Here is a 10,695-nt window from a genome sequence, read left to right as displayed (position 1 = left end):
GAGGCGCAGCTGCGTCATTAATCCGCGCACGCAGGACAGCACGCTCTATCAACAACGTTCTAGGGTAACCATAGCAACAAGGCGAAAAGCTAGACCGCTAGCTAGCAAGCCTCGTCAACTATCCTTACCTCATTTATCCCCCCAAACAAATCACTAACCATTAAAATACCATGCTGAAAATGCACTAACGGTGTGGAAATGAAAATATGTCGTATGTCGACCAACAGTATTTGAGGTGTGTAAGGTTTGGGGCTGTTTACACCGAAGAAGCCAACTTGCTATCTCAGTCCCATATTTATTACCGCTGTGTTATTGTGATCCATGATGGGCAAAGATGTAGAAGAGGTGTCCGCGTCTCTAGTACGGGAATATCTCAGTCGAAAGGTGGGTGACAGATTATTTTCTTTAAACTGATTCAGAAATGTAAACATGGTACTTTGACACAAAAGCTAACTATCCTATAACGTTAAGTTACCTCTCAAAGCATATTTACCTGGTGTGGTGTACATACTGTATGTTTAAGGTGTTTTAAAGTTAGTTTTCCTGAAGAAGAATGATGAAATGGAAGTACATTCCCTGATGAAATGTAACTTACTTAACTTACAGGGCCTGAAGAAAACGATAGCGTGCATGGAGGAAGAGCTTCCACGGACTAATTCAAGCGTTAATAACAGATCAGATCTGCGCAGAATACTTCACCTTGAGGGCCTTTACAAACAGAATAAGGTATCAAAGTGAAAAAAAACATCTGTATATATCATATTAAAAATGTTGGAAAAGCAGAGAGGCCATAAAAAGCATTTGTTTTTAGGCTGAAGAACACCCCTTTAAGTCTATGTTGGAGATTATTGTGAAAGTCAGAATGAGTGAAGGTGACAAAACCAAAATACGCCACCATGGTGACAAAGAAGCTAAGATCAAAGATCCACTGGAACAAACCATGTCCATAGACATGAGTGTTAAGAGAGAACCAGGCTGTATGGAAAGTCTGTTGTGTGACAGTCCAAGGTATTTCTTTATTGATTTAGTTTTCAAAAATCCATATATTCATTTGTTTGAGACTTTCAAGATCTGTTGACAGCAATAAACATCCACCCTTTTCACAGGTTCTCTGAAAGCAACAGTGTGTCAAAGCTTATTAAGCCTTCCCAAACACCTTCTGAAAAGACACGAAAAAAGACCTTTGCTGTTCACCCTGAGAGTGAGAGAAGTGTATACTGTTTGCCGTCTAGCCATGATCTCCTAACAGTGTCGAAAGAGGGATTTCTTTCTGAGAAAAAGATCCTAGACACAGATAGCCAGAAAAACAGAAGCAGCAGGATGAGACGAGGCATTATGGCGGGTCCCATTGCCAGCTCTTTGCAGGTAATGAACGCTGATTCATTAAAGGCATAGTTCACCCAGAAATTAAAATTCTGTCTTCATGTTGTTGCAAACCCGTAAGACTCTTCGGAACACAAATGAAGATCTTTTTGATGAAATCTGAGAGATTTCTGTCCCTCCGTTGACAGCTACGCAACACTTTGGCACTTCAAAAAGTTCATAAAGAGATTGTAAAGCTAATCCATATGAATTGAGTGGTTTAGTACAAATTTTCTGAAGAGACTTGATCGCTTTATATGATGAACAGATTGATTTGGGCTTTTATTCACATAAAATGAAAGTCTTACGGGTTTGGAACGACATGAGGGTGAGTAATTGATGAAAGAATTTTAATTTTTTGGTGAACTATCCCTTTAAACTAAAATCCCTTTAAACTAAAAAACTTAAAATCCAGTGTTTAATAATGTTACATATTTATTTTAGTAATTTTACTAAGATTTACTTAGATTCTACGTTACTCCTCCATTACAGCATTGCATTTACAAGGATTTAATTTTCCGTAGGAGAGTAACAGAAGACGTCCAGCCCGAAAAGCACCTTCATCTCTTACAGCAACAACAGAGGATTGTAGAGAATCAGCAAACTGGACAAATGGCCTCAATACTACAAATACAAAGTCTAATCCACCAGCCTCTCTTGAAGGGGAGAGCAGTATGTTTTCGAATTCACATAAAGGAATCATAGACCACAACGGGCATGAGAAAATGCCGGAAGTCAAGCATCGCCTGTGAGTTTGTTTCAATCATCCAGGGAAAAAAAAACTCTTACATATTTTTGTCTTGTTTTCCAGTACACATATCTAAGCATTCTTAAATCAAGAATGATTACTTATGAAGAATGATAGTGAAGAATGATTATCATTTACTTGATAAGCAAAATGACCTTATATTATATTTTTTATATAATATTATATATTTTTTATAAGAATTAATATTATATTAATACTTGTTTTCTGAAAAATCTATCAACATATTATGCATAAAATTATCTGCCAACGGGGTAAGAAAGATAACCTTAATTCAAAGGGAAAACAGGATTGCTTTTCTTATTTATATATTTTTTGTTTAAAGCAAAAACTCACTTCATTTTGATTGGTTTCTGAAAAATGTATGTCATTTTGCTTCTCAGGAACCTTAAATGTATGTTTTAGATATTTGGACTGGAAAACAAGATACGGATAAAAATACTGGGCTAGAATATTTTTATTTTTTCTGTTGAAAGTGCAGTTACTTAACCTGTGTCTGAGAAACCTACTCTCAATATTTTACGTCAACCTTTATTGATTTAAAACATGTCATAAAAATGCCATTTAAATCCCATAAACATAGAGAGGACCATAACTAGTGAGGTGAAAGTTTGGAACGATTCTAGGGGCCGACAGGTCCAGTGGGACCCACAACCTTTTCAGAATGTTATATTTTTAAAGGGGCCCAGAACTTCTAGCCACAGCCTTGAACGTATGCATGATTATTATGAATAAAATCTCTTATGCATTAGACAATATGGCTCTAAGAAGCTCCCATGGAGGAGGGTAAAAAGAGACTGTTGATATTTATTTACAGCTGCAATATGTCAAGTGTGTGATTATTAACTTTTGTTGTTTCCTCTCCAGAAAGAATTCGGCACCCAGCCCAAAACTGGATGGACTCCATGTGTTGGAAATGGTTTTGGGTAGTGCACCTCAAATCTTCAGCAGATTACATTTTGTATCATAGCCAAGTCAACCGCAGAATACTCTAGCTTGTATTGTTGTATTGCTTTAATATGAAGTGTATTTTGTCCTTGTCCACTTTTAATATTTGTTTTCCTAATAACCCTACATTTTAAATCCTTTTCCATTCAAATTTGCTTTAAATCAATCTGTCATTAAAAATTCCATTTCAATCTTACAGACGACATAGAGAATGAGGAGAGCTTGTGTGATGTTCCTAGAACATCCATGCCAGAACATAGTTTGGACAAGACTCCCATGGACCAGATGACGGCCACTGTAAGCACATTATCATTTATCTTCCTGGAACCATAATCTATGTGATATTAGTCCGGTCTGATTTGATATCGCTGTTTTCATGTCTACTTCAGGCTCTGAAGGAGATCATCTTTGGTTCTCCTATGGCTTGTTTCACTGAGGAGTGGAAAAAACAGAACTTTACCTTTTCAGATACTCAAGGTTTGAAGTATGGGATTGTACAAAATAAGGTACAGTACTTTAGACAACCTCATGATTTACTGTTTTGATCTGTAAACATTTGCGTCATGAGATGTTCTGGGATTGTTTTATCAGGGAGGACCCTGTGGTGTCCTTGCAGCAGTTCAGGCTTGTGTTCTACAGAAGCTTCTGTTTGAAGAATCGAGCAGTGACTCATTGGATGAGTGTGTACCAAGCCATAATCATATATTTTTTTAATTATTTCTGTTAAAATATCAGATATTATTTTTACCTTTATTATTTTAAAACCATTCAATCATTTTGGTACCATTCTTCCTTTGGATTTTTTTAAATTTTTTATATCAGTGAATAGTTTGGTTATAAATGATAAAATTTGTATTTCACTGATGTCTCAATCAGTTGTCTTATACTTGATTTGTTAAATGTCACCAGGAGACTGGAGGTATCAAACGCTTTGAGGACAAAATGTCTATCTCGGGCTTTGGCTGACATACTATGGAGAGCCGGGAATATGAAGAGAGCCGCAGTTGCAATGTAAGTGTCACACATTTAGAATAATCACTTAAATTTACAAAACTATTTTTCATTTCTCAACTATAAAGTATCTGCCCCCACAGAAACACAGGAAGAAGTCTTTTCATCCCGATCGGGCGTTACAAATCAGACGGTATTCTGGAAATGGTAAGTTGATTCTTTGTCCCTTAAATTACCTCCTAATTACTTATTTTGACGACTACATGTTTCTCTTTTGTTAAATATTCCACATAGATAACATACGTCACTGTTGAAACGTTGGATGATCTCACTTTAGTTCTTGAGAAGCATGTTAGACAGGTAAGTCTGTGATAAAATGCCTTATATGATGAATCCTGTATACCTGTATTTTCTAAAAAAAAGATTTTTATAAATATTATTAATATTAATTCTTATTTACAGTATTGTTATATATTATTTATATTTTGTTATCATTTATAATATGTATAATAATAGTTGTTTATAATATTTATTTAGAACATTGTTATTATAGATGTATTATTTATATTTTATATTATTTATGCTTATTATTATTTATAAATCATTTTGCTGAAGTTATAAGCAAGGTTTGTATGTGAGCACATTCATTGATGGTCTTGAAGCATTTTAAGGCAAATATCACCTGTTTAATGGCTCCTTATGTGATTGAAGATGGCAATTAGTAGCAGTTTTCTTGCTTCCTTTTAGTTTGAGTCTGGTCCCTTTGGCTGTATTCTACTTACCATCTCTGCAATTCTTTCCAGAACTACTGCAACGTGAGTTTCCACCTCTTTAGCTCAGTAAACAGTACAGACTGTTTATGTTCATATATTCACTGAGCTAATCAATTTGTTCTTTGTGTTTTAGTATACAAAGTGATATGGATGTGCCCACCTCCACCCTCATTGGAGCTCATGGCTACTGCACACAGGTTTGCTGTGTTAACACTTTACAGTCTTAATCTAAACACCCTATACACAAAAGATAGCATATTTTTATTTTGCTCTTACCAAAAACAATGTCTTGGTGTCACCAATTATATTGGTTGCTTTTTGTATAGCTCCAGTGTAAACAATGTTCTGATATGATCAAGTCATTCAATCTTATTCTTTCCCTTTCATTTTTTTTAAGGAATTGGTCAATCTTTTGCTTTGTGGACAGGCAGTTTCAAACGTCTTTGATGATGAAATGAAGCTTGATTCTGGAAATGGAAATTTTACACTTCTTAAGGGAATTAAAGCACGTTGTAACATTGGGCTGCTGTCTTTATTTGAGCACTATAATATATGTAAGGTAAGAAGGCTTGAAACACTCTAAAATAGATACTTAGATACTATATCCAAATGTGTTATATCCCAATTTCTCTTTAAAGGTTGGATCTCACCTGAAAACTCCCAAGTTTCCAATTTGGGTAGTGTGCAGCGAGAGCCATTTCAGTGTGCTCTTTTGTCCCTCTGAAGACCTGGCAACCGATCACTGCAAAGAGGAAGAGTTTGACTTGTACTATTATGATGGGCTGGCCAACCAGCAGGAACCAATTAGATTAACAGTCTGTGAGTCTTTTCCTTTGGGTCATTGCTTTTCTGGACACACACGAAACAAACACTGATTGTATTATGCATAGTATTTGAGAACAACAAAATAAACACAAGCTTTGCACACTTGCTTCATAATTAGGGTTTATGATAAGTCAGTTTTAAAAGGTCTTGTGTATTCTGTGTCTGGACAGATTCAGAGTCTTGTGCTGCAGAGTCTGCTCAGAGTGAAAACGCAGACAGTGATCTCATTCCTCCACTGGAGCTTTGCATCAGGACCAAGTAAGTCTCTGATTTCGTCAGTGCTTTTTCTGTAATATATCGTTTTGATATTGTGAAATGCAAACATGTGGCTAAATGAATGCTTCAAATTATGTTTTACAGATGGCGAAATGCAGTGGTCAGCTGGAATGACACAGATCCCATTCTTTGATATTGCACTCAAAAGGAGATTTTTCTTTCTTAGCCCCGTGTGACCCCGGTATGATTTTATCTGGTGTAAATTTTCATTAGGTTTTATATTTAAAAATGCATGCGTTTAGTATTTATTTAGTCTTTTATGATGAGCTTTTTTGCTGCCATTCTTAAAATTCTTAATATTATTTTAATCATTCTGCTGCTTTTTCTTACTTTTATGTTTTGTGTTGTTGTATGTGAATACAGAAGTATAAACACAGAAGTATATTTATAAGACAAATGCCTTAATCCAGGGGTATAGATCAACACATTCTCTATATTGTCAATCAATATTCTATAAAACATTTCTTGTTTGCTGCCCCCCTCCCCAATTTAAACCAAGATCTATGTCCCTGTTCTCTCTTGCTCATGTTTTACAATTGTTTGCAATTACTTTATCTCTCACAATGTCACATTGACAGTATAGCATTAAGAACTGTCATTACTTTTTGTTATTCAAATCATGATTAAATGAACTGTAATAGAGAATATGGCTTGCAATGTGTAAATAATTGCCATTGCTCACTGATAGTTTATCCAAATATTAAAATTCTGACATCATTTAATTACCTTCATTTCTTTCAAAACTGTCTGTGGAACACAAAAGAAGATATTTTGAAGAATGTTGGTTACCAAACAGTTTTAGTGACCATTGACTGAACTAGATATTTAACTTTGTGCAAGAAAGATTTCTGAAGAGAATATAAACGTTGTCATTTTGGGCAAAGAATGATTTTGTTTCAGTTGTTCCAACGGGAGGAAAACATGACTAGGTTTCCGTATGGTGTTAAATCTTTAGATTACTAAAATGTCAAAAGAAATGCATTTAAAATATTGAATCTGCTCTGAACGGGATCTGAAACCAATGGCACACATGCCAGGATAATTACTGGCACGTGACAAAAAGCTAAAGAGTTGTATGTATTTAATTTAAATGAAGTCCCTTGAACTTGCATAAACATTTCGCATAGTAACATAGCTTGTTTTAAGTTGGTTGCTATGAATATAATTAAAGTGTGAGGATTTTAACCTGAGCTAGTGCACAGATCTGAAAATCCGTTCACACGACCGGAGGTGTGCTTCTGTGATGATCCCTCCCTATGCCATAAGGCTGCCAACCCATCTCTTAAAGGGGTCCTATTATGTTTCTTTATTTTTACATTTTCAGCTTTTTTAGCGTGTAATGTTGCTGTTTGAGTATGAATTTAAGCTAGCAAACAGTAGAGCGTTGGTGCTTGCAACGCCGAGGTCATGGGTTCGATTCCCAGGGAAAGTAAGAACTGATAAGAATGTAAATGTGTACCTTGAAATGCAATGCAAGTCACTTGGGATAAAAGCGTCTGCCAAATGCATAAATGTAAATGTAAATGAATTTGCAAAGTTACAAAGATTTGCAAAGTCCACTCCAAAGGACTATCACTAAGCACTGTTTCTGAACTACCTGAACGCCTCCATTGTAGTCTTGAGTTTTCTTCCAAGAACATACATGACTGCATCTGAAATCACATACTTTTCTATACAATAGGCCTATGTGAAAAACAATATGTGACAAAAGTATGCCCGAATTCACAGTACTCGTAAAAGAGTAGGCAAAAAGTATCAGTATGACCTTCTACTTCCGGCGGGATTCTGAAGTGTGCGAACAATAGACATTTTAATAACCCATGGGGCCATGGGAGAGATTTTGTGAAAGGCAGTGAAGCGAAGCAACTGACGCTGGTAGGTCACAAATAATAATGACAACATGGTGAATGTAGTACGTCCGGATTATTCATACAACACACATTCATACTGTATAACGTACATTTTTAACAGTTGTGAAGTAATTATTTTGATACAAAATAAGTACCTACTCAAGAGAGTTTAACATAATTCCCGCCCAAGGCATGCACAAAATAAGGGGGCGAGGCCTGGTTGTGTTGAAAGTTGGAGTTATGGTAAGGGGTGTGGAACAGACTCGAAGCAGTTGACCAAACACAACACAATGGTCCAGCAGACTAATCAGAGCACAGTACGCTTTTTGGAAGGAGGGGCTTCATTGAGACTGGAACTAAACAAAGTGTTACTGAAAGACTTGGAAGAGAGGTGCTGCAACAATGTAAAATATGCGCAAAATAATGTTTTTTAAACATTCAAGCATGAAAACCTCTCCTAATAAACCCCAAAAATAAAATCAAGACTCCTTTAAGAGCTATATTTGCTCTGTTTACTCTCTGCTTCTTTGATCATTTATTATTAACATGGAACTTCTGGTGTAGTATTTCTGGCCTACAGTAAGGTTATCATGTGTATACTTGGCTGTTATTTAGGAGTATAATTTTTCATACAGAAAAGCAGCTGTCTTCAAATGTTACCATTTTATGGAATGATTGCAGCCCTGTAGCAACAAACTGGACTGAACAATAGTAATTTGAGCATTATGCATGACAAAGCATAGTCTATAACATTCATTAGCTGATTAATGCTATAATCCACATTACAAGATGTTTGCTTGATCATTAATCATATTTGGAAGTCAATACAAAAACAATCAATGGCTCCGTGGTTCCCTAGTAATGCAACACAGAGTTTTAATTGAAAACCTTTAAAAACATACTGAAGTAGTTGATAACCCACATGGAGTTATTGCATAAACTGAAGGCCAAAATAAGTAATCCTTTTTCCTGTAAAGACTTCAGATGGCACACACTGAAAGCTGAGCACAAAACTATCACCTTTTCCACCAAAATGTCTTCTGATTAGTGCTACTTTTGGCTGAACCTCTTAGCATGTTATTGAGCCACTGCCAGTGCCAAAGCCCTGAAGAGAACTGTTAGTCATAGTATCTCTGATCTTTGCTCTGCCTGAGACCACAATTGTGGAACTGACCTGAACCCCAGCGCTCACTCTGCGTCTCATAATTGGGTGTGGGATTGAGGTTAAAGAATATGGCTGAACTATAAGCTGATTTTGTGAGTTTTGATGCTGTATCCCTGGAATTTGAGATAGACCAACGCCTAGCATAGTAGAACTCTTGGACTGATAACACAAATGTACACATGAACATATTACATTGATTTTCCACCAATCAAGCGTATATTGCAACACAAGCATCTCAGATCTTATAAACGAACATGCATTTGAAAGGAAGTAGCCTATTTCCTGGCAAAAGTTTATCATACTTTTAAAACATCTGACTGTAATCACTAACTCATTGACTTTGATCTGTCTTTTCCATCCTCACAGCTAAATTGCATCACTGCTGTGGAACATATGATTACTTTCCATCCCACAACTGAAAGTGAACTGAAATAAGTGTTAATATCATATTCCAATTTTTCTGTTACAAATGAAATTCATAAATAGCCATGTTTGAAGGACCAATTTAGTGTCCTTCACTAACTGACAACCAAACTTAAATCAACCACACTGAGTTCAGAGTGTATTTGTGCGTATTACAGTACTCAAACTGTCCCCTTGTGCTATGAATCCAATTTCAATCACAAAAAATGCTTGTATGGAAAGTAACAGTAATTTTTCTGAAAATAATTGTAATCAATACTATTTTATATGAACTTTTTGGGTGAATTAATGACAGATAAAGCTCTCTTTTTTACGTTTGTGCTCAACTGAAACATATAGGCCTACTAACATCTCAGACAACAGTCCTGATGTTATCATACACGAGTCTCCCATCCGAAGCTCCCAATCATTTTATAGGGCCATCTGGTGTTTTATTTTTAGGGCCCTGATAATGGAACAATTTCCACCCACACACGGTGATGTCATAAATACAGAAAGTATCGGTCATTAACCCAGCATGGGGATATATTTCTCAATAGACATCATTTAGATGCGGAAAAGAATCTAGTTAGCCGTTGTGCTGCTCTGACGTTGCTTCCTGTCAGTGATGGAGTCACTTTTACGGATTCTGTTTTCATCAATTGTTTCATCAAATTGTTATTTAAATGTAGTGTTTTAGAAGGCATATATATTTTGTATTAAGAGTTTGCTCCCAAACTTGCCTCCTTAGTCGCCATAAAGTCTTCATGGATGAAGAATAGGCTACTGACATCACCTGTCTCATTTCATTCATGCCTGATATATCACAAGCCAACAGGCGTGCAAAATGAGTGGAGGTGGTGAAAGATTCCCGTGTGACGTGCCAGGAAGGAGGACAAGAAAATCTGGAAACCTGATAAATAACGCATGTCCTGAGGAGAAAAGCATTTTTTCTATAGTCACGTGGATGCAGTTTGGGTCCAATAAAACCTGAGGCTCTTATTGAACTTCAAAAAGAGTTTAAATGCTAATACCACAGAATGGCAACCTGATAGAGTAAGTCCTGAATTAATGAAGAGACAAACTGTCTGTATGATCTTTCACTTCACGTGTCAAAGTGTTTGTCTGGGTGGTATTGGTTTGCATGTCAGTTAATTCATATTCATGTTTTGTATATTTTCTTAAATTGGTGTTAGTCATAAACTGGCAAAGACAAAGCTTACCCCTGCCTCCTCAGTTGATGTATGAACCATAAATCGTTAGACCACACAAAATAGATCAAGGGTCTTTCAGAAGGAGATGTGTGGGTTTAAAGAGAATATGGAATATAGCTATAAATAACAGGACAGGGCCCCTCAGGATCGTCTAATGGGATTA

The 10,695-nt window shown here is 36.1% G+C and overlaps 1 protein-coding gene across 2 annotated transcripts; it reads left to right on the top strand.

Moving 5' to 3' along the window:
• Positions 1-70: 70 nt before the first annotated feature.
• mindy4 (MINDY lysine 48 deubiquitinase 4) lies at positions 71-6,785 on the top strand. Of its 2 annotated transcripts, XM_079896864.1 has the most exons (18): positions 71-384; positions 607-726; positions 812-1,008; positions 1,107-1,365; positions 1,887-2,110; positions 2,996-3,054; positions 3,276-3,373; positions 3,466-3,582; positions 3,668-3,756; positions 3,986-4,087; positions 4,171-4,234; positions 4,322-4,387; positions 4,775-4,842; positions 4,934-4,997; positions 5,198-5,359; positions 5,439-5,619; positions 5,796-5,883; positions 5,986-6,785. In XM_079896864.1, exons 1-18 carry the CDS (start codon positions 322-324, stop codon positions 6,032-6,034), a joined length of 2,070 nt encoding a protein of 689 aa, XP_079752990.1. In that variant the 5' UTR covers positions 71-321; the 3' UTR covers positions 6,035-6,785. The 2 variants fall into 2 exon arrangements, with proteins under 2 accessions (XP_079752990.1, XP_079752991.1); XM_079896865.1 differs by lacking the exon at positions 5,986-6,785 and having other exon boundaries at positions 5,802-5,879.
• The last annotated feature ends 3,910 nt before the right edge of the window (positions 6,786-10,695 follow it).

This window comes from Squalius cephalus, assembly GCF_949319135.1.
Source record: "Squalius cephalus genome assembly, chromosome: 16".
In the NCBI taxonomy this organism is placed as follows: domain Eukaryota; kingdom Metazoa; phylum Chordata; class Actinopteri; order Cypriniformes; family Leuciscidae; genus Squalius; species Squalius cephalus.
Note: the sequence above shows the minus strand (reverse complement) of the source record. Positions and strands in the feature narration are given on the sequence as shown.

Excerpts from the sequence above, each read along its gene's own strand:
- mindy4 (XM_079896864.1), top strand. The coding sequence starts at position 322 with ATGATGGGCAAAGATGTAGAAGAGGTGTCCGCGTCTCTAGTACGGGAA. Across the intron at positions 3,583-3,667 it reads ATGGGATTGTACAAAATAAG|GGAGGACCCTGTGGTGTCCT; the intron begins GTACAGTACTTT and ends TTGTTTTATCAG. Across the intron at positions 4,843-4,933 it reads CTTTCCAGAACTACTGCAAC|TATACAAAGTGATATGGATG; the intron begins GTGAGTTTCCAC and ends TTTGTGTTTTAG.